The 25,000-nt window shown below is 35.0% G+C and overlaps 1 protein-coding gene across 1 annotated transcript in view; it reads left to right on the plus strand.

Moving 5' to 3' along the window:
• Nucleotides 1-4,623: 4,623 nt before the first annotated feature.
• The window catches only part of LOC145243743 (glutamate receptor U1-like), a 31,753-nt gene continuing 11,376 nt past the window's right edge, over nt 4,624-25,000 (plus strand). The window contains exons 1-5 of the mRNA XM_080106788.1: nt 4,624-4,946; nt 8,554-8,676; nt 13,747-13,971; nt 18,363-18,463; nt 20,760-20,847. Of these exons, the coding sequence (XP_079962914.1) occupies nt 4,767-4,946; nt 8,554-8,676; nt 13,747-13,971; nt 18,363-18,463; nt 20,760-20,847 (717 nt within the window). The 5' untranslated portion in view covers nt 4,624-4,766. The remainder of the gene's footprint in view (nt 4,947-8,553; nt 8,677-13,746; nt 13,972-18,362; nt 18,464-20,759; nt 20,848-25,000) is intronic.

Below are 25,000 nucleotides of genomic sequence, written 5' to 3' on the forward strand. Positions count from 1 at the left end.
CCATTTAACCCCATGACAACCAGACAAGTGCAGCCAGATTTTATTATTTATTTAGATTCGTAAGTGTTGAGTGTGGATAAATATTTCAGGTAGATTACAATAGTGTTTTTTTGTGGGTCATTTTATTACGCCTTAGCATTGCGTATATAAACTGTCTTTACTGCACGGGTTTAGCATGTTTTCTTTCCGTCAGCTTGGACTGGTTAGGGTTAGGGTTAGACTGGATAAAAGTTCTAAGTATTTCGTAATCATAATTTTTTGAGGACTGTCTGCACTGAGAATTGAACCCTTTAACCTCAAGAAAAGTGCCACTTACAACTGAATTTTACAAAGTGCTTTATCCACTACGCTACAATCCTTTGACAAGATACAACTGAATACATAACACTCAAGAGGAGAACGGTAATCTAAATAATCCAAATAATACGTATTATCAATGAACATCTAATAAATTCAGAAACAAGTCTTGATATGTCGTAAAACATAGCAATTTTGTCATTTAACGAGCAGGCCACCCGGCGTTACCCGGTCGTAAAATACACTTAAATATAATATAAGTAAGCTATAAGTATATATATATATATATATATATATATATATATATATATATATATATACTTATAGCTACTAAGATATAGTGCCACACACCTGGATCTCTTTGTTTCAAGGGCCGCTTCATTCTTTAATGAAGACATTTATGGCAGACACAAAAAACACACAACACGGGTCGCAATATATACGGTTGAGGAACGTCCTGGAAGTGCAACCAGCTTCCTTGGGGGAATAAACGATATCTCAACGATAAAGACATGGTCCCATAATGATGTGGCAATGGGTCAAATCACCTCCGAGCCATTCTGGGGTGTGGGACGTTAACAACCACTACTACCGGGGCACTAAGATATAGTTCCACACCAGGATCTATTTGTTTTAAGGGCCGCTTCATTCTTTAATGCAAACATTTATGACAGACACAAAAAACACACAACACGGGTCGCAATATGTATGAGAAATTGGTTTTATAAAATGTATGCAATATATATATATATAGCTCTACCTACTTATTGAGCACTTTTGAAGTAAATACTTAAAGTTTACACATAAATCTACACTTTCGTATATTAACTTTATGTGAGTAAATGAGGTAGTTATATATATATATATATATATATATATATATATATATATATATATATATATATATATATATATATACAAATATATATACTTAAATATAATATGCATTTATACATAAGACAGAGCAGGCCGTGTGCAAACGCCCACCGTTGAGGAATGGTATTCCCAACCGGTCTTTGCCTGTAATATATATGAATACATATTCGTTTCTAAAAATCCTGTGTTCCTTTCGTTTATTACCCCATGACAACCAGACAGACCAGTATTATCAATGCACATCTAATAAATTCAGAAACAATATGCAGCTATAAATGAATATATATATACTTAAATATAATATGCATTTATGCAGATTTCGTATATATAGTTAAAATGCCAATTCTCTATTGATTATCATATTGTACCGAATATATAATACTGATTTCAAAAGTTTTAAAATGATATATGACTTAGGTGTCATTAGCTAGAATCGAAACCAAAACATTTAGCGCTCCAGCGTTATTCATTACCATATAAGCTAAGTCCATATGCATATCAAAACTTAAAAATAATGTTGTTATACGTATGCATGAATATATTTGCACGCTTAGAAGGTACACGCTTAGTGCACATACACATGTCAAGTTCCAATTTTTCAATTTTCACTTCTTAGCAGCTATTTTTACCGGCTGAAAACCAAATCGAATTTGTTCCACATGTTTGAATCTAATTTATATCAAGTTTCAAGTCTGTAGAAAACAAATAGGCACAGTAGTTTGGCAGAGAGCGTTCTGCACACAAGAATCGAAACGTAGATTCCATGAGCAGAGTTTCTTTCTCAGAAGTGCACGATTGTGAACTCTCTTCCGTTCGCCTGTTTCCCACCTGACTACAACTTGGATGTCTTCAAATCCAACATAAACAAATACCTGACAAACGGCCCCCTTAAGTAAGACACTTTATCAAATCTCCAATACTAATGATTACTACAATACTATCTCATTGAATAATGTACACGCAATAACCCTTATCCCTGAGTGGCCTCCGGGCCTTGATAAGTGGCGACCACCATGTAAAAAAAAAAACAAAAAAAAACATACAAGGTGTCTGTAAGTGCAACTGTATGTATTGAATCTAGGCACAGATAGAGAGTGGGAGAAATTGCTAATAGTGGTTTTAGCTAGTCGAGTGTTCTTGTGAAAGGTTAGCAAGAGGGAACGATAGAGTGGAGTTTAGTTTAGCACTTGTCATGAAAATAATGATAGAGTGTGAAAGAGGTTGCAGAGGAGAGAAAAGGTATCAGCTACTAGGTCTCTGTTGTGGTAGAATCTACCTAATTAGCATATGTGGAGTGTACACTATATAAATATGGTTGGTACCGTAAGAGGGGAAAGACTCAGCGAGAGACTCAGAGAGACAATGAGATTGGGAGTCGACGACCACCCAGCCGACATCTTCTCCAGGGAAGTTCTCCTCATGACTATACGAATGGACTCTATGCAAATATTGTATATACTTGTTAGGGAATAGGTCGAACATAAGAAAGAAATAAGGTAAATTATATTGTAAACACGTTTTACCGGAAGTGAGGGTCAGCTGATCGGATCTGCGTGTGTGTCACGTGATCAGATGAGCTGGAATCAGTGAGTTTGGGTTTAGACGTAGAGAACAGCGGATGGCTTAACAAGTCGTCCCCTCCCCTTCACTGGGGGGGGGGTGCTGACATGTGTGAAAATAAGACTTATGCAAGCAAACACATTCACTTTCCATTCTTCTGCGATCGACACCTGGAAGGCGAATAAAAAACTATAGAAAACCATTCATCGTCTTGGAGTGAATGAATATCCGTCCAAAACAGGTTTCCAGGTGGAGAAGATCAACGACGCATGAAGTTAAGGTATGTCCAAAATACATGTACCACACACACACACACACACACACACACACACACACACACACACACATACACACATACACCCCCCCCCCACACACGCACCCACACACACACGCACACACACACACATACACACACACACCCACACACACACACACACACACACACAACGAACAATAGATTCTTTCAATATATTTGTTCTATTTTACTTTTGTGTTGTAGTTATTTATTTCCATGTGTTCAGTCGAGTTTTCAAAGTCGATTTTCTTCTTCTTCTATTTCTTCTTTTTCTTTTTCTTCTATTTCTTCTTTTTCTTTTTCTTCTTTTTCTTCTTTTTCTTCTTCATTTTCTTCTTTTTCTTCTTCTTCTTCTTCTTCTATTTCTTCTTTTCCTTCTTCTTCTTTTTTTCTATTTCTTCTTTTTCTTTTTTCTTCTTCTTTTTCTTCTTTTTGTTTTTTTCTTCTTCTTTTTCTTCTTTTTCTTTTTCTTCTTTTTTCTTCTTCTTCTATTTCTTCTTTTTCTTTTTTCTTCTTCTTTTTCTTCTTTTTCTTTTTCTTCTTTTTTCTTCTTCTTCTATTTCTTCTTTTCCTTCTTCTTCTTCTTTTTCTTCTATTTCTTCTTTTTCTTCTTCTTCTTCTTTTTTTTACATAGGCATCACCACATTATCAAGGCCAAGAGGCCACTTGAGGATAAGGGTTAAAGAGTGTACAGTAGAAATTGGACAATATAGTAATCATTAGTAATGAAAATTTGTTAAATTTGATAACTTATATGGAACGGCTCATCAAGAACTTATTTACGTTAGACTTGAACACATCCATATTGTAGTCAGCCGGAAAGCAGGAAAACGGAAGACAATTCCACAGGCGTGCAGTTCTAAGAAAGAAGCTTTGTTCATGGAATCTACGTTTAGGTTTAGGCACAGATAAAGTGTGGGGGGGAATTATTGATAGTGTTTACAGCTAGACGAGTGTTTCTTGTGAAAGTTTTGCGAGGGGGGACCATAGATTGAAGCTCATTCGAACACTTTCCATGAAAATAACGATACATCAGAGACAAACTCGCAACATCTCTTCTGTGAGATAGAGGTTGCAAGGAAAAGAAAAGGACATCTCCTAGGAGGCTACGAAGTCTATTTTGAACTCTATCAAGGCAGGAGAAGTCCTGTCTAGCAGCTCCTGCCCAGATGTGGCAACAGTATTCCATCCTTGGAGTACCTTCTTCTTCTTCTTCTTCTTCTTCTTCTTCTTCTTCTATTTCTTCTTTTTATTCTTCTTCTTCTTCTTCTATTTCTTCTATTTCTTCTTTTCCTTCTTCTTTTTCTTCTATTTCTTCTTTTTCTTCTTCTTCTTTTTCTTCTATTTCTTCTTTTTCTTCTTCTTCTTCTTCTTCTTCTATTTCTTCTTCTTTTCCTACTTCTTTTCCTTCTTTTCCTTCTTTTTCTTCTTCTTTTTCTTCTATTTCTTCTCCTTCTTTTTCTTCTTCTTCTTTTTTCTTCTTTTTCTTCTTCTTCTTCTTCTTCTTCTTCTATTTTTCCTCCATCTTCTTCTTTTTCTATTTCTTCTTATTTTTCTTCTTTCTTTTTCTTTTTCTTCTTCTTCTATTTCTTGTTCTTCCTTTTCTTCTTTTTCTTCTATTTCTTCTTTTTCTTTTTCTTCTTTTTTCTTCTTCTTTTTCTCTTTTTTTTTCTATTCTCTCCATTTCTTAGCCTTCCTCGTATTCTTCTTTTCTTCTTTCTTTCAGGCCTCAATTCTTATGATGACAAGTGGAAAAAAGTATTGGATGTTGGTCAACGATGATTTACAACCGAAAGAATTAGTCAAATATGGAGTGAATCCCCGAAATGCAAACATGCTGCTTTTTCGAAATGTCTGCGATGAAGACGGCAAAGATATTCGAAGAATTAACGAATTATCACCTGAACTTCAGAAAAGCGTAAGTCATTTAGAAAATTAGATTTTCGTTTCGCATTTTTCTAGAACGAAAATCGGAACAGAACCTTTTATATTTCGATGATTGTTAATCGAAAAATTCAACAAATTTCACGAATCAAGTTTCTCATAAAAATTTCGAAATATAAAATAAAGTTTTGTTTTTATGTGATTTCCATTTAATTTTTAATTTCAATAAAAACAACTAATTTTTAAATTTTTAATTAAAAATTACATTTGCAAGTATAATAAAAAACCCACTTTATTTTGCCTTTCAAAAAGAAAATTAATTTTAAATTTTCGATTAAAAAATCAATTTTAAATAAACTATCAAAACAAAACTTACTTTCTCATTTTCGATGAAAAAACTTAATTTTATTTAATTTCCAAGTTAATATTTTTAATAAAATTAATTTAACATTTTTCGATCAAAAACAATTAATTTTACAGTTTTCGATTAAAAACTGGCCTCTCGAACGTGTCCGTCGATCCCTGCAGACGTTTTCTTTATAGTGTATTTTCTTTTTCCTTGCTGTGACGTCACTTCGTAGAGAGCCCGGCCTTTGCATACAGCCTAACTTTTTAGATAAAAGAAAAAGTTATTTATTTCACTTCGCTTCACACACAAGTCGCTGACGCATATTAACAACAAAAATATGTCCGCTTCCTCCTTTTCTTTCTCGTCAGATAGCAGTCTTATGTATCAGCAATAACCAGTTGGACTGTTGCCATAATTCTCTCTAGACCTCACGAGTCGGCCAGTTCGCTTCAGATGGTGTAGCAATAGAGAGAAGACTAGCGTGTTTGTCGAGTGTACCTTTCAGAATCGCCAAACATCGTTTATTTTTCTTCTAATCTTATTCTTTCAAATCGCCGCGCACACTCTCCCTTTTCTTTTCTTCTTCTCTCAATGATCCTTATAACAGTATATGCATTCAATTTCGTGACGTCACGCTTCCGCCACGCCTTAAAAAACTGACGCGACATTACCTCGGCACGTGGGGCGTCAATATCCTTACGTGTCCTAGCTTGGTCATTTACACATTTTATGATTTGTAAAACTTTTAGCATTATTTTTTTCTTGTCTGAACATGTCGTGGTTTCTTCCACCTATCGAGGTCCGAAGGCCACTCAGGGATAATGGCTATTGCGTGACAATGAGATAGTATTGTAGTAATCATTAGTATTCAGGGTTTTGATAGAGTGTCTTACTTAAGGGGGCGGTTTGTCAAGTATTTGTTTATGTTGGACTTGAAGACGTCCAAGTTGTAGTCAGGTGGGAAACAGGCAAGCGGCAGAGAGTTCCACTGGCGTGCAGTTCTAAGAAAGAAGCTTTGCTCGTGGAATCTACGTTTGGATTTAGGCACAGATTGAGAGTGGGGAAAATTATTGACAGTAGTTTCAGCCAGACGGGTGTTTCTCGTGAAAGATTCGCGAGGGGGGACGAGGGATTGGAGCTCAGACGAGCACCTGCCATGGAAATAACGATAAAATAAAGACAGGCTCGCAACGTCTCTTCTGTGGAAGAGAGGTTGCAGGGAAGAGAAAAGAGCATCCCCCACTAAACCACGAAGTCTATTTTGTACTCTGTCAAGGCAGGATAGGCTGTTTTTAACAGCTCCTGCCCAGATGTGGCCGCAGTACTCCATCCTTGGATGTACTTGGCTTTTATAAAGATAGAGAATTGCATCAGTAGTGAGATATCTTCTGGAGCGGTAGAAGGATCCCACCATTTTCCCAGCGTCCCTAGCAACAGATTTGATGTACATGTTCCATTTCAGATCAGGAGTAAAGGTCAAACACAGAAGCTTGTCAAAACATGGAGCCTCCCCTAGACGAGAGCCATCCATTTCAATTGATGCCAGATGGGGATCAGAGCGTTGATGATGTAAAGATAGAAGCTTGGTTTTAGATGAATTAAAAGTGACCAGCCACCTCTTTCCCCATTGTACCACGTGCTCAAGAGCAGAGGAGAGAGAATTAGAGAGAACTTTGTCATTTACGGCCTTTGATGTGTTGCCATAGATGGTCGTGTCATTAGCATAGATGTCAACGAATGATTTAAGTATGTGTTTTGGGAGATCATTGATGTAGATCAGGGAGAGAGTTGGGCCCAGGATGGTGCTATTTATCAAATCTTTCCATATTTTTATTTTACTGGGGTTTTATTTGTTAGTTTAAGAATATAACAATATTATCCTGCATAGGAGAGCATCGAATCACCCTGCTTACTGCTAAGTGTTTGCTATGATAATGGGGTGCTTGACACGAGGCTTAAGAGATCCCAGATCTCGGAGAACAGATAGAATGTGTTTTTGTTGCGATATTGTGGGGAAAAAAATTAATTTCCCAACGAAATAAAATAGACAGTTTACTTTAGTTGCCAAAAACATGTTAGAAACAAGAAAAAAGGCAGATAATTGAATTACTCATTATTTTTTCTTATCCAAATATGTAGAACAATCTTTGATAATATTTCCTCGTATTAATTATGTTGATTGCATCATCCCTGACAGAACAAAAAATCGAGTTCACTTTCGAAAATTTTTGTAATAGTCCAAGACCAAAAATTTCAACCATGATCGCCCTTCGGGGCCCGTGGCGCAGTTGATAGAGACGTTGCATCTCTATGGTTTCAAGTGAGAATTGTCTGAGGATAGCGGTTTCAATCCTACCCAAAGCCGGCCAGAGGACTAGTTGGCCAAAATGTGGTGAGACGACAACAACTATGGAAGGCAGTAATTGCAGTGAATGCAGTCAGGAGATTCAGAGTTCTTATCCCGTCACGGTTACCACCTGACGAAGGCCAGAGAAATAGTTTGCCGAAAAGTCGTGAAACAACTAAGAAAAAAATGAGGATACTGGTCGCAATAAATAAAATTAATAAATAAAACTCATCTCAATAATGGATTCCGATCAAATAATATATATTGTTTATTATTATTTCACAGGAAGAAATGTATTACTTACTTTTAACGGAAAGAATTTATTCATTTCCATGCATGTGCATTGTTGACCAGTTTATAAACAGATCAAAATCCGATGACCCCACGAACCAATTTGCTAATTTTGACCACTTTCGCAACCCTTTTTACTGATGAAAACCGATTAAAAAGTTTTCCACGTGTCTGAATATCCTATATACCAAATTCCAAATATGTAGATCAAAAATTCGTTGAGTATATAGATCGAGAAGTGTCCTCGCGCACACATTATGATTTGTATAAATAATTTTACTTCTGATTGGCTAACAAACCGTTTCGTAATATTTTTTTGTCTTCAGATTTGTCAAAATAAAAAATCTTTTAAAATAATTTATGCAATTTTGCAATTTTAAGATAATCGATGTTATCCGTATAGTACAGAAATATTTAATAAGACTGTTTGCAATGCAGAAAATCAAGCTATAAAAGAAAATACGAACCAAACGAATAATTGAAGACGATATATCAGATATGTTTTCTTAGAAAATCGATTTATTTACTTGCTTAACTGATTATCAATATTGTCGGAATGATGGAAAATATTTTGATATTTCGGGAGAAATGTTCTCTTTTTCAAAACAAAAAACGCCTATTAAGATTTTTCTTTGCTTTTCTTTTTTATTTTAGTTACCAAAAGATAACCAAGATGTCCTTACTCTTATTTGCATGGTAATAAAATCTTTGAGAAGCAGGAAAATGCCAAATTCGGAATTTTTGTCGAAATGTAAAAACAATCCATTTGATTCTACGGTAAGATTTTTGTTCAGGAATTTAATAATTTTAATATTATAGAGCACACGTGGAAAATGGATGCCATAAACGAAATGAAATTAATATAATGTTGCGAGGGGGGGAGACTTTCTGTCTGATTATTATTATTATTATTATTATTATTATTATTAATAATAATAATAATAATAATAATAATAATAATAATAATAATAATAATAATAATAATCAACTCTGTATTTGTGCGTGAGCCTCCTTTTCCCTGACCTGAACCCACTGGACTACTTCGTTTGGCCATACATCGAGAACATCACCAACATGACCTCCTACAACACCAAAGCCATCTTCATCGCCGCCAACCACCCAGTATTTGCCGAGCTCCTGCCAGCGCTTGTGGAAATGGCATGCTCCCAGTTTGGACCCGTATCGAGGCAGTGGTTGAGGCTGAGTGCAGCTACATTGAATGTCAGCTCTACTACATAATCAAGTTACCTGAAATGATTTTTTCAATAAAAGTTTTAAAATAAAGCTGTAAATTTTTTTAGGGCGACAAGTTTATCGTTCCACCCTGTATAATTGCTTAGAACATCGTAAAACGAAAAGTCCTCACGTGATTTAAAAATAAAGTTAAAGTCGAAAAATGCAATCTTAACAATATTTTACCCGATCCAAGGAAGGTAACTCTAGAAGGTTTATATCTCCAACATATGCGAACTACGGAAAATTCTGAATGATCGTTTAATTTCACATTGAATTTTTCTTTATAATTACTTGTTTCGATTCCTTCTGAAACAGCCATATTCGATTCCTTCTGAAACAGCTAATATTAGTCCGTTTGACTTTTTAAATACAACTATTTTTGAAATAAAAATTGATTACATTTCTAAACGTTCATCAAATTAGTTTCTTTTTTAATCCTATCAGACAAATATCGATTGTTGTTTAATTCTGACTATATTTGTGGAAATTACTCACCCACGTCTGTGTTGAAATAATGTCCATTGTTTTTTTAATTATTTTTTAAGCGTTCAAGGATTATGTAAAGCAAAAAAACGAATTACGTAAAACAAAAGACGAATTATGTAAGACAAAAAAAAAACAAATTTTGTAAAAACAAAAAGCAAATTATGTAAAACAAAAAAAGATTACGTAAAACATAAAACGTTATATGTAAAACAAAGAAAAATATAAAACTAATTATGTAAACAAAACAAACGGAAGTAAAACATCAAACGGATTATGTAAAACGTAAAAATAATTATGTAAAACAAAAAAGAGGATTATGCAAAACAAAAGAAAACGGATAATTAAAAACAAAAAACGGAAAATTAAAAATAAAAAACGGATAATTAAAAATAAAAAACCGATAATTAAAAATAAAAACGGATAATTAAATATAAAAAACCGATAATTAAAAATAAAAAACGGATAATTAAATATAAAAAACATATAATTAAAAATAAAAAAGGATAATTAAAAACAAAAAACGGATAATTAAAAATAAAAAACGGATAATTAAAAACAAAAACGGATAATTAAAAACAAAAACGGATAATTAAAAACAAAAAACGTATAATTAAAAACAAAAACGGATAATTAAAAACAAAAAACGTATAATTAAAAACAAAAACGGATAATTAAAAACAAAAACGTATAATTAAAAACAAAAACGTATAATTAAAAACAAAAACGGATAATTAAAAACAAAAACGGATAATTAAAAACAAAAAAACGTATAATTAAAAACAAAAAACGTATAATTAAAATCAAAAACGGATAATTAAAAACAAAAACGGATAATTAAAAACAAAAAACGGATAATTAAAAACAAAAACGGATAATTAAAAACAAAAACGTATAATTAAAAACAAAAACGGATAATTAAAAACAAAAACGAATAATCAAAAACAAAAACGGATAATTAAAAACAAAAAACGGATAATTAAAAACAAAAAACGGATAATTAAAAAGAAATGCGGATAATTAAAAACAAAAACGTATAATTAAAAACAAAAACGGATAATAAAAAACAAAAAACGTATAATTGAAAACAAAAACGGATAATTAAAAACAAAAACGGATAATAAAAAACAAAAAACGTATAATTAAAAACAAAAAACGGATAATTAAAAACAAAAACGGATAATTAAAAACAAAAACGGATAATTAAAAACAAAAAACGGATAATTAAAAACAAAAACGGATAATTAAAAACAAAAACGAATAATTAAAAAAACGGATAATTCAGAACAAAAAACGGATAATTAAAAACAAAAACGATAAATATAAAACGCATTATCTAAAAAGAAAAAACGGAATATGTAAAACAAAAAACAGATTATGTAAAAAAAAATGGCGTAAATATCTGTGAAGAAAAATCGACTCTGATATTTATTTGTCTTCTTTTCTTATCAAATCTGTCCTGCAGTTGTCATATTAGATCCATTGCTCTTTCTGTTTCTCGTAAATTCGGTTAATTCTATCGCTCCAAACACTTTCTAACACTTGAGACTATTATCTATCTTATGAATGGTTCTGCCGCTAAGAAGAAACTTCTTAGTCTTTCCACCTTATCAAATCTTTCCTGCAGTTTACACATTAGATTCATTGTTTTTTCTGATTCTTGTAAACTCGATTCTCTTTATCACTCTAAACACTTTCTCACACGCAGTACTGTTCTCTATCTCTACAAATCTAATATATAAAAGCCAAAATGTGTGTGTGTGTGTGTGTTTGTATGTCTCGCAAAAACTTTCGACAGAGACGATGGATTCTGACGGAATCGATATCGTTTTAAAGCTCCGTCCTTCGGACAACAAATATTTAAAAAATTTGGCCATGAACATTAATTCCTTCACCTTGAACTTGTCCGGTTTCTACAAAGAGCGGTCGTTTTTTTCATCGATATTTTCGCAAGTCATCGTTTTCTTTCAGATTGACTAGGCTTAATTTCAACGTTCTCCACTTCCGGTTTGACCGTGGATACATCGGCTAAAATGTTACGTTTTTTTTTCACTTTCTTTTCCTCCTTCGCCTTACGGGTTCGAGCCTGCCTGCCTGCCTGTGTACACCCACTTTTTTCCCCTCTACACCCAAACTACCTACTATTGTTTCGTCTCCCCTCGCTACTATCAATTTATATTGTTATCCTCCTCCTCCTCTTCCTCCTCCTCCGGGGTTCTATACTCGACCCAGGCAATACAAGGGATCCTTGCTACTACCACTTTTTTCAAACAGCCCTCTTCTTCCCCCAGGGTGTCTTATTATTATACTACCTCTCCACACACGGGCAACACCAGGTACCCCTGCTAGTCTACAATAAGACCATGCATTGAGTATTGTTGTCATATTAAGGTATATGAGTCTGTGTGTGATTTGAGAATTCATGATAAGATTTGGCATTTTTATTTCTTCTTCTCAGAACCCTAACCCTAACCCTAACCCTAAACCCTAACCCTAAACCTAAACCCTAACCCTAACTTTAACGCTAAACCCTAGCCCTAACCCTAAACACTAACCCTAACCCTAAACCCTAGCCCTAACCCTAAACCCTAACCCTAACCCTAACCTTAACCCTAACCCTAAACCCTAACCCTAACCCTAAACCTAACCCTAACCCTTACCCTAAATCCTAACCCTAAACCCTAACCCTAACCCTACACCCTAACCCTAGCCTCAACCCTAAACCCTAACCCTAACCCTAAACCCTAACCCTAACCCTAACCTTAACCCTAACCCTAAACCTAAACCCTAACCCTAACCCTAACCCTAAGCCCTAACCCTAAACCCTAACCCTAAACCCTAACCCTAACCCTTACCATAACCCTAACCCTAACCCTAAACCCTAAACCCTAACCCTAACCCTAAACCCTAACCCTAACCCTTACCTTAACCCTAAACCCTAACCCTAACCCTAACCTTAACCCTAACCCTAAACCCTAACCCTAAACCCTGACCCTAACCCTAAAGTCTAACCCTAACTCTCATAAACGTGGTGTTTTTGGTCTCGGGCTCTTCTATAACTAATATTATTGCATCTGTTTTTCAGAATAGTGTGATTTATTTAGTGTGACTTCTTCAGCTCGTTTGACTTGTTGCTCTACTGATCTTTATCAATTCTCATTTCAAAATAAACCTTCCTATTCCAGTAGAACTTATCGCTGATTGTTTTGTTTTGAAATGTCATTCGGAATATAAATTCATAGGAATTAAAAATCCAATAGGCTGCTGCAATTTATATAAATAACTTGTAATGCACACGGGAAACGGCCCGGTTGTATTTACAAGGTTTAATATTTAACAATTTCTAATAATAGCTCACACGCACGAAGATAAATGTTTAAAAAAAGCGACATATGAATATAAGTTATGATAATTTAATTATAATTACTAAGGACTGAGTCATTGTTAATTGGTACCGCAATAGTTAGTTTTAATTAAGATTACTGGCTTGCAATGCATATGGGGAACAACCGGATGTAGTTATAAGGTTTGAAAAGTAATAATAACATCTTCATGTGCTCAGCCTAATCTTTCTCATTATTATAAGGAAACATCAATAACGGATCTACACAAACAGATTAAAAAAGAAAAAAACAAAGTTTAAATTTGAATTATTATAATTGGAAAGTTTTATAATTAGTTGGTTACGTTGGGATGGAAAATCCCTTGGGTCTTCCAAGTATATAAAGTTTGATCACAGAAATCATTGATATATATATATATATATATATATATATATATATATATATATATATATATATATATATATATTGGTCCTGGATATGACCTTAAACTATATCCGATGGTGAGGCCCAAGCTTGTGGCTTTGGGGAGTGTGGAGCCACCCCTTAATTGCCATTGCTCCCAGGTCCACTCTGACCCGGAGTGGTAGTACTCATTAGGGTCCCAACTATGGGTTAAATAGAAACCGACTTGAAAAAAAAAACAAATATTCTATTAAAAATTTTCTTCAAAATCACTGGTTTCGGCATTAAATAACCTGAAAAGCGTTGATATACCGTGAAATAAAAACAACCAACCAATATATATATATATTTTTAAGTTAAAAAATGCCCCTTTTTCTTTCAGTTGAATGTCGTTGGAATTTTTCGAACTTCCCAGTCACCACGAACATTTATGAACAGTTGCTATCCGGCCTTTGAAGTTGCAACAGTCCATGAAGAATTTGCTAACTCAATCGCAACAACTATCGCAAGATGGCGACCGGATACAACGTTGGTTGTCAAAAATGATTTCTTCCCCAACAGGAAGTATGGACTTGGAAATGCTACTATAAAAATCGCTACACTTCCGGTGAGTTTCATCATATTTCATGGATAGATACATCATTTGACAGAGTAATAAATTTTCTACAGTAAAAAATAAACATTGTCGTAGACATTTTAAAATTCAGTAATTTATTGCTATACATCTTGTGAGATGAGTGACCTCGTTTTATAATTTCAGTTTTAAATGAACAGCTACGGCAGGAATTCGGAATGCATCCTACTGAAGCCTGATTGTCAAAGTTGGTGAATTTCAAAAAATTCAATCTGGGATTCAAATGTGAGGACAGTTTAGAAGAACGATATGCAATAAAATTCAGTTTTAAACTGAGAAAAAATGTCACAAGAACGTATGGAATGTTCAGATTATTTTTGAACCATCTTGCATTAATCGAGCATCAGTTTTTGAGTGGCATAAGAGATTAAAGGAAGGCGGAAAGTCTGTGAGGGATGATGAGAGGTGTGGGAGAAGTAGGGAAATCAAAAGTTGATTGGCCAAATAAAGAATTTCATGGATAAGAAAAGAAGAATGTTGTCATGTCATGCTGTCATGACAGGGAGATGTAAGAGATGATCAATTAAGGTCCTGCAGTCCAGACCTTACTCTCTGTGATTTTTGTTATACCCTTAGCTCAATGAAAACCTTAGAGGATGTCGTTATGAGATAATTGAAGAGATGAAAGTGACTGTAATGAGGTCATTGACAAGCTCATACAAGAGGACTTCCAGAAGTTATTGGAATTATACAAAAGTGCATTGCAGCCGGGGGAGATTACTTCGAAAGGGACTTTCTGTTTCATAATAAATTAGTAAGGTTCTTCTCTGAACCCTACTTCTCACAGACTAGTCTCAGGTTCTTCTATAACTATTATTATGATTGTTCAGAACAATGGGATTAATCTCTTGGTTTCTTTGTTCCAGCTCGTTTGACTTGTTTGTCTAGTTGCGACATAGTGCGGGCGGATATATGATATATGTGAATACCTAGTCGAGAGCCAAATGACGCCGCGATAAAACAAAAAGAAAACTATATAAAAAGAGAAAGCACGTTTGAGAAGACGATCACGTTAGAGACGTAGATGATATTCAAAAACACGTTTGAGAAGACGGTCACGTGCGAGACATCACAGCCATAGCGAGAAGTCACGTGGCAGGAGGATCAGAAAATAAATGTCGTTGTACAAAAAACACAATTAAAGTTCTTTTTTCTGCGACTGAGGCTACAACGTGTTGGGTAACGTTCCACACTGGTCTTCACCAATTCTCTGCTTAGTCATTGTAATATATCTCCTTATTTCAGTAATTTAATATTTTGTAGAGCCATCTTCTTGCTTGAAGTGACTTATCACTGAATGTCTTGATTTCATTGTCAACAAAAAAAAATTGAGTAGTTGCAGAAAAACTGTAATGGTTTCTTTCGAGCAATATTCTGTGGTTTAGATTTAAAAAATTTTCTTGCTAAAATTGATGGAGATATGGAACCAGCATCTTTTTCATCGACGTCTGATGGCTGGCCTTGGTTGAAGATGGAAAATGAAGTCCTTGCCAAACAATATATAATAAACCGACCTCCTTGCAGGAGGACAAATCAAATGTTCACAAAAACGAAATTATTAGAAAATTTCGTAGCCTCGTAGGCCTCATGTTGTGACAAGCTTCTGGGCTTGACCTTTACACCTGATCTGAAATAGAACCCGTACATCAAATCTGTTGCCAAGGCCGCTGGAAAAATGGTGGGATCCTTCTATCGATCCAGTACATATCTCACTGCTGATGCAATTCTCTATCTATATAAGAGCCAGGTACGCCCAAGGATGGAATACTGTTGCAACATCTGGGCAGGAGCTGCTAGAAAGGACTTGTCCTGCCTTGATAGAGTTAAAATAGACTTCGTAGCCTCGTAGGAGATGTCCTTTTCTCTTCCCTGCAACCGCTATCTCACAGAAGAGATGTTGTGAGTCTGTCTCTGCTTTATCGTTATTTTCATGGCAAGTGCTCGACTGGGCTTCAATCTACGGTCCCCCCCCCCTCGCCAAACTTTCACAATAAATACTCGTCGTTGAAAACACTATCAATAATCCCCCCACTCGTTATCTGTGCCTGAAACTAAACGTAGATTCCATAAACAAAGCTTATTTCTTAGAACTGCACGCCTATGGAATTGTCTTCCGTTTTCCTGCTTTCCAGCTGACTACAATATGGTTGTCTTCAAGTCTAACGTAAACAAGTTCTTGATGAGCCGTTCCACTTAAGTTAACAAATTTACCGAATTTCCATTACTAACGATTACTAAATTTATTTTCTAATTGACTACTGTACACTCTTAACCTTTATCCTCGAGTGGTCTCTGACCTTGATAAGTGGTTACGCCTATGTAAAAAATAAATAAATAATCCCCGACTTGTAGTAGATCGGAAGATTTAAACGGTTGTTAGCTTCTGCCAGAAAAACGGAGTGAGGGATCATTTTTATCTTGGATGCCGACTTGCCAGTATGTATTTTTGTTATTATTAATATTTTTACATAATTTTACGGCTTTTTAATTTTTTTTATTAAAACTTGTCCTCTATTTATATAGGAGGACCCCCTCCCCCGTCTGCAAGCCGGTAGACATTTTAAATACTCCGTTACTATTATCATTTCAAATGAAGTATCCTTGTGGAAGACTCTTTGACAAACCCTTATCCCCGAGTGGCTTCTGGGCCTTGATAAGTGGTGACCTCCATTTAAAAAGAAAATAGACCAAGACACCCGAAGATTTAGTAGGGATTTAAGCTTTTCTCATCCTGCCTGATATTGAGCACCCTATTATCGGAAAATACACCCACATCAGAGGCGATTACATCGAAGTCTTTTAGAAAAATTTGTCCAAATATTAATCTGTACTGCACAACTACATTGATGTGGTGTTGTTAAGATGGGTATTTTTTTATCTAAAAAAAAATCTGATTTTATGAAATATTCGTCTGGTAATACTGAGAAGACTTTCTTACCAGATGTTGTTAAAGGATTTTGACATATCTAGCAATACGGCATTATGGACGTCCCACTCGATGGATAGTTTATCATTTTCTTCACTTGCTAGACTGCTGTGTGCATATATTACCGTGCAGAGATTGACTAATTAAATTCTATTAGTCAGAAGTTTTTAAAAGTGATGAACTCTCTCTAGATTGATTAAGAATTCAAAGATTTGTATCGGGTGTCTAAAACGTCACTAAAAGGTTTTGAACTTAAATAGCTTCTTCTTCTTTTATATTATATCTTTCTGTAATTTTAATACAATCTAAGATATTAGGAAATTTGCAAGAAAATGCAAAATTCAAACAATCTTTATCTATGAAAATAATGTCTTTTAAATATGTTGTGGTGCCACACATTCATTTGCATATGTGGATAGTAATTACACATAAATAGGAAGACAGTTAGTCTGAGTGTGTGTTCACCAGTAGCCACCGAAGGCCGCCGAGAGCAGATATGTTTCTCCAGAAAAGACTCTCTTATTTGATACCATTATGTAAATATCCTGTAAATATACCTTTTCCTAATACACTTCTTATTTGATCTACCTTTGTTTGTTGAGTCGTCATTTGTATTGCTTTCTACGTTACTTGTTTCAACCTGCAAACTTAACAAAATATAACCTATTTTCAGCTGCATATTTGCGCTCTTTCCAAAACCTTATTCATGACTGATTGCAGAATCTCTGGATTGCGATTTAACTCCATTATTTCGTTCCTGATAGTTTCCTTCAAGTCTTGCAGAGTTTGGGGTTTGATAACATAGACTCTTTCTTTAAGATATCCCCACAAGAAAAAATCGGGGCTAGTCGAGGCTGGGGAATGTGGTTGCCATAGCGAGAGATAATGTTGTCGCAAAAGCATTGCCTGATTTTGGTAAAACAGTTTCACAATTTGCGTACGTTGTTCAATGCTATATTTATGCATAATTAATTTCCAAACTATTATCTGCAAAATATCTTAAATAGAGAAAAAAAATAATCATTTATGGTAAAATGACAAAGATTTTCAACCTTTCAGTGATTTTTTGGACAACCTGTATGTGTTGTCTGTGTAGAAGAATTATTCCCAATTGTTTTGAGAATAAAAGATATAAAATAATACAAATAAACTTACCATTAAGGATAGTATTAGTTAGAACTTCCGCTTATATCATATAGTTAAAACAACTATGCGCTTAGCTGCTTTTAAGGGAACCCAATAACAAAAATAGATCAAAAGTAATTGAAATAAATATTATTTTTCGAAAAAGAGACTTAAAAGGAGAAAAGTTAGATTTTATTCAATTTTTTTTTAATATTTCATTGAAAAGGATAAAAATATAAATGAAATTCCGACAAGATAATTTTATATGTAAGATAATGTTTTACGTTTTTTTTTTTTTGTTTTTTTTTTACAGTACTCGCCTTACGTTATGAAATTGACACCTGAGAAAAATTCCGGGTTTGAAGGATTTGCTGTGGACATTTTAAAAGAATTGAGTCGCCAGATGAATTTCAGGTAAATTGGTTCATGATTCGATAAAAGTTTTATTGGTGTTACAAGCAAAGGGGAATTAAGTTTAATAAGTGGTCGTTTGCAAAACAAAAGAAATTGTGCATTCTATCAAAACTTTATATTACTTGACAGACATGAATTACCTCCCTTGTATTTAAAAGCGTTTGTTCTGATTGGTCAAGACAATTCTCTTTGATTAACTGGTTTTGCATTTTGTAATAGCTTTTGTTAGTGCTATAAGATGAAACGCATTTTGTTGATAAACTGGACTTTTGCATATCTAATGAAATTATGCCTTGAATCGAAATCTTATATATCTACTTATGTATAAAAGGTCCGTAGACTTAAAATTGACAGAGTTATTGTGTAGGGAAATGTACACAGACACACACACACAGACACACACACATACACACACACAGACACACACAAGCAACGGACATTTGATACAGAAGTAGTGATATAACGAATGCCTTGAATCGAAACCTTATATCACTACTTATGTATAAAATGTCCGTTGTGTGTGTGTTTGTTTGTTTGTTTGTTTGTTTGTTTGTGTGTTTGTTTGTCTGTGCGTGAGAGTTCGTTTGCTATGAATTCCGAAACGTCTGGGCCATTATTTTTGAAATTTCGAAACTCCATATCTCTACTTACGTACACGAGAGGTGTACCAAAAGTAATGCTTCCTATCTTTTATTCCACCCAAATCGATCAGAGCGGATTGTAAAAAGCATTGTTATGATGACTGAACTTTTGCATTCACGAGCTGAAAGTTCCATCCCTATGTTACAGATATTGACGGTTTGAGATTCTAAGAAAGCAACCCCTGACATAGACGTGCGTCAAAATCAGGGATATCTCATTGAATTCCTCTATACGCGGAAAATTCTTTGTAGCTTAATTGCCATTGCATTTGATTAATTGTGTTTAGTTATTTTACGGCATATCAAATTTTTGTTGGGTTATTTAATGTCGAATCCAGTTAATTTGGAAAACGTATTCATATTGCATCCAGTTATTTTATTAGATTCGCAATTTTTCCCCAAACTGTGGATACTCCTACACAAAACCTTGACCACAATAAACAAATCATCTGTGTCGATTTCAGACAACTACTAGCATTAGTGTTCATGCTTTCGCAATCATCAGTGTAGGAAGTGACGATTATCATTGGTAAAAGAATTCGAACCCCGCAACAAAGCAACCCTTGACTCCATTGGCAAGAGATGTTACTCCTAGGCCACTGCTAACGGTCCCGAGCATAAAGGGATATTCACCGTTTATAAAGCACGCCATGAAGACGATCTATAGTGATCGAGCGACCGAAAATCGCGATCTCGCACAAGGCAAAGCTATTCAGAAATGTAACAGAGCCCCTAACGCTGGTAGCAGCAGCCTGCATAAAGATATGTAAATGACCAAGCTGGCTGCGAGGTGACGTAACAGCAGAGAAAACAAAAGTTGTGTTCAAAGTGTTCTTTGGCAAAGAGGTGGTGTTCGAGGAAACACGTGTTCGAAACACGTGGGTGACGGCACAGCATAGATGAAACGTCACACGCGGTCGGAGAATGAAAAATTAAACTTTTTAAAAGATTTAGGAAAAATGTGTTGTCGGAAATACCAGATATAAAGTTTTAAAAAAAACGAAAAATTATGTCGAGTTTTTCGCCCTGTTCACTGTTATATATATATATATATATATATATATATATATATATATATATATATATATATATAGAGAGAGAGAGAGAGAGAGTGAGAGATTAGATCTATATATATATAGATAGATAGATATATAGATATATAGATAGATAGGTAGATATAGATATATAGATATATATAGATATAGATATATATATATACATATATATATAGATAGATATATAGATATAGATAGATATATATATATACATATATAGATATATACATATAGATATATATATAGAGAGAGAGAGAGAAAGAGAGAGAAATAAAAAGGAACAAACCGTATTATGTGTTCATCAACGTTTCGTCTTTATTTCGTGACTTCCTCATTTCGAAATAAAGACGAAACGTTGATGAACACATAATACGGTTTGTTCCTTTTTATTTCTCTATTTTGTCGGAATACTATTTCCATTATTTTCATCACACACACACACACACACACACACACACATATATATATATATATATATGTATATATATATATTATATATATATATATATATATATATATATATATATATATATATATATATATATATATATATATATATAACGATTACGCTACAGAAATCTTTTTTTTTTTATCTTTTAGTTTCGTTTGGTGCGAACCGGAAGACAGGCAGTTTGGAACGCTTATAAATGGTACATCCACGGGGCTTGTGGGTCAGCTTCAGAAACGGGTAAATCCATTCATCCATCAAAAGTTTCGAGCTTAACTCATAAAATAATTATACCTTACTCATCAACATGGCCTTCTTTAAGAGCGATACATTAATTCCAATACTTCTATATCGATTCAATGTTTTTTTGTGAAGAATCTTTTTGTCTTTGGCCTCAGTTTCCTATACCACTTATTTATTGGAGCCCAAACGTTTTCCTAGCGATTCTTTTTAGGTCTACAAACACCTTGTAGTCGCTGGAGGTATATTTCGAGAATAGGATGGATGCGGAAACAATTTGAATTGTAATTCCGATATTTTTGTCATTGATGCAATCGACGTCTGACATGGTGCACTGTCTTTGTGAACAACATAAATCTTTGTGATCGATTTATTGGTGATTTAATGCTTTAAACTCACAATTATTGTTGTGTAATATGACTGGTCAATAAGAAAAAAATGCCTAATATGTTTCAAGTGCTTTTATGTAATTTGAGGACGCTGCTCCCAGAAATGCTGTCACTTTTTTTTTTTATTAGGTCTAGTTTTTCTGCTATGGCATACACTCCTCTGTAGGAAGCCGATAGCTACAATAAAAAAAAGGCAACTCGGAGAAACAATATTTTTTATGTAACTTTAAGAAACATATTCATGAAATCACATCAAAATATCCACAATTAAAGTTTGAAATTGTAAAAAAATGCTTAACATAGGCATCATCATCCACAAATTGATGTTTTACTGATTTTCTAGAATGAGGGCTCCGGCATCATCGAGTTTGATAGACCGACACTAGTCTGCAAGCATGGCTTCCCAACGACCTTGATAGCGAACTTCTATGTCACTGATGTCTTGATGGAAGCGCTCTCCTTGCTTGTCGTTCACATCACCTAGATTTTCTGGAAGACGGGTAAAATGGCTTTGAAAAAAATGTAACTAGATGCTCATTTTTGCACCCAGTTGATGAAGACGTATGAGTAACGTTTTGCAGTTAAATTGGCTGATAAACCGCAAAACAAAACAAAATAAATACAATAAGCAAAAGTTCCGCTAGAATTCGTAACTGTCAACTTTCTCTATCAACTTCCAGCACGTGTTCTCCCCACCACCTCTGCCAACAGGCATTTTATTAGAAAACCGACACCATTCCATTTGCATACGTGTGCAGTGGAAGATGAGGTCTCGTAAGATTCCACGAGACTACACCTTATAAACCCATAGCTGCCATCTTTAATTTCTCTTTCTCTCAAATCCCATCCGAAAGTAAGTTGTACAGCCACATAATACACACACACGCGGGCGCTTTCTTCTTTGATTATTGCATTCTACTCTACGTGTTTCAACAACCTCTTTGTAGTTGGGCGCCTTTATTTTTCCCAGAAAGAATTTTACTACATTCGTAAACACTGACCAGGAACTCAATTTTGCTGGATTCATAAAATTACAAAAATTTGTATCATTAATTAAATTTCGAATCTGGGGTCCATCGAAAATTCAAACTTTTAATTTCTATATGGTTAGAACTACAAATGTTCATGCAAATATATTTGAAACAGTCGCCATCTTTCTCAAGAGCCTTCACAGGCTGTTTCATGATGCGAAGCTTTATGTGAAGAGGAAGCACAATTTTGGAACGCTTGATCAAAGGAAAAGCCAGAACATTGAGAGAGAGAGAATCAGGAATCAGTTTACTGCGCATTTATTTTTAGTGCTCTACTATCCCACTAGCACAAGAAGCAAGGGAATTTTGTGTAGCCGCCCTGTAACTAGATAGGAAACCCAACCATTTTCGAAATCGGCACATATGATCCATTCGTACTGTCTGTATGAAATCTTTTCCATATTATTCTTTCAGGGCCGTTGAAAGACCTAGAGGAACTGATCCATATAATTTGCTATTGTGAATAAGAACACATTTTTTTAACAAAACGTATGATTGGATAGAAATCTTAAGTAATTCGCAGTTGTATCCTTAGTATCGTCTGCACTGAATATATAGGTATGCCCTTCTCTTCTTGTGTCGTGGTATTGTTAATACCGTAGATGAAATCATGGTTAATGTTCTCCATACATTTCGGTCCATAATTGGTCCGATTCCTTTGAAGACAGCACATGATTTGAACCTGGCAGAACAAAACAGAGAACATTGCCAAGGCTGTTGCGAAGAAGGTGGGCTCTCTCTATCGTGCTAGAAAACTACTTACGCCTGAAAATATCCTGTATTTCTATAAGGCCACCATTCGTCCATGTATGGAGTATTGTCGTCGTATCTGAGCTAGTGCATTTGCTACTAGTCTCTCACTCCTGGACAGGGTTCAAAAGAGTATCGCCAACCTGATACGTCTTGAACTGTCATCTAAGCTTCAGCCTCTGTCCCATCGACGAAATGTTGCATCTCTCTGCCTGTTTTACAAGTACTTTAATGGTGAATGCTCTGACGAACTACAAGCACTTCTACCCCCTCGGCGTGAATACCCCCGACAAACCCGACAAGCAGCCAAATCCCACCCCTTCACAGTAGAGATTCCTAGGTGTAAGGCCTTCTACTCCAATAGTTTCTTCCCCAGAACAGCTAGACTTTGGAATTCCCTTCCGGCTCCCTGCTTCCCCAACTGTACTGACATGCAGAAGTTCAAGTGTAACGTGAAGCGACATCTTGCTGCCCAACTCCCTACACAGTATCCCTGATGCCTATGTCCCTGATAGTAGCCCCCTACTACAAAGTGGCAATGTGCCTTATTTAGGGTGAAAATGTAATAAAAAAAACTTTCTTCAGGTGTGTCTTGTCGAGACCAGGAATCTTTATATCGAACTCGGGAATCTTTATATCGAACTCGGGAATCGTCACGGAATTTTGAACGGAATGCTTTATTAAAATCAAAGGGGTTCCATGGTCTCGTTATGTCAGCCATGACTGGGTAGGAGTCCTAAGTAATTCGCAATTGTAATTTTGGGTCTCCCGCACTGGGAATTGAATCGTCAATTTTCAGAAGTGCAACGGTTACTACTGAATTCTACTAAATATTCTATTCTCTTCGCCACATATATATATATTTATATATATATATATATATAAAATGAAAATTACAATGGAATTTATCAAAATGATCCAAGATGGTAAAATTAAAGTAAATTATAAATATTAAAGAATTAATATTTATAAAATTACCATATTCCCTCTGCTTAACTTATTTTGTTTTCAAGTAAGATCTTTGACTTACTTGTTGTTTCATGAAATACTTCTGCATGCAAAATCCGATGCCGCATTTTGCTAATTCCTACCCTCTGATGAGAAGGAGAGTATTTCTTCGAAACTCCGCGGATTAAGGACTATCCATTTATCTAGTGTTTCCTTTTCAGATTAAATATGTTTTTAACTCATTTCAAAGTGCTTTTTAACATATTTTATTAACTTTTGGCTCATATATATATATATATATAAAGATATATATATATATATATATATATATATATATATATATATAAAACTTTTATACATATATTTTTAATAAGTAAATCAGAATGTAAATATATAAATAAAATACTAATAATAGTAGAGGGCGATAAGCAGCATAATGGATTCATCCGAATCATATAAATACAACAGATTAGTAAATTAAAAATATATCCATTTTGAATGAGTGGAGTCTCCTTGCTGTTTCGACTGTTTGGGGACCGGGTATATAAAGTACCAGTGAAGAATCCGCTCTTGACAACCAGCCCGACAGGTGCGAGGCCAGCAACTGGTCCATTACCTGTCGGACTGATAAGGTACGCCGTCTGGATATCCGTCAGGGGTTCCTCCCTCCCAGGCCTTGCCACCCGGCTTTCGGGTGGAGTAAGTTCATTGCTTACTGCCTGAGGCGCCCGGACATGGGAATGGCGACGATGGTCAGGCAATTTTTGCTAGGAAAGAGTGCCTCTCCTTTAGGTGAGCTTGCTTGACGCCCCGCTTTCTCGACCTTGTGTCACATAATGCTATGGTGGGCAGCATTTAAATACATATCCATTTTGAATTTGGAGACCAGGACGAGTGTCACTGGTTAAGAAGAAATTTTTTCATAGCATAAATAGGTTAGCCCAATTTATCTGGAGCAGGAGACTAGATCCAATATGCGGAACATTTTTGTTCTTGTGATTAAGGGAGGTGATGTCTGAGCAACACTGCTGGGGA

The sequence above is a fragment of the Euprymna scolopes genome, chromosome 22 (genome assembly GCF_053919585.1).
Source record: "Euprymna scolopes isolate OS-2025 chromosome 22, ASM5391958v1, whole genome shotgun sequence".
Lineage (NCBI taxonomy): Eukaryota > Metazoa > Mollusca > Cephalopoda > Sepiida > Sepiolidae > Euprymna > Euprymna scolopes.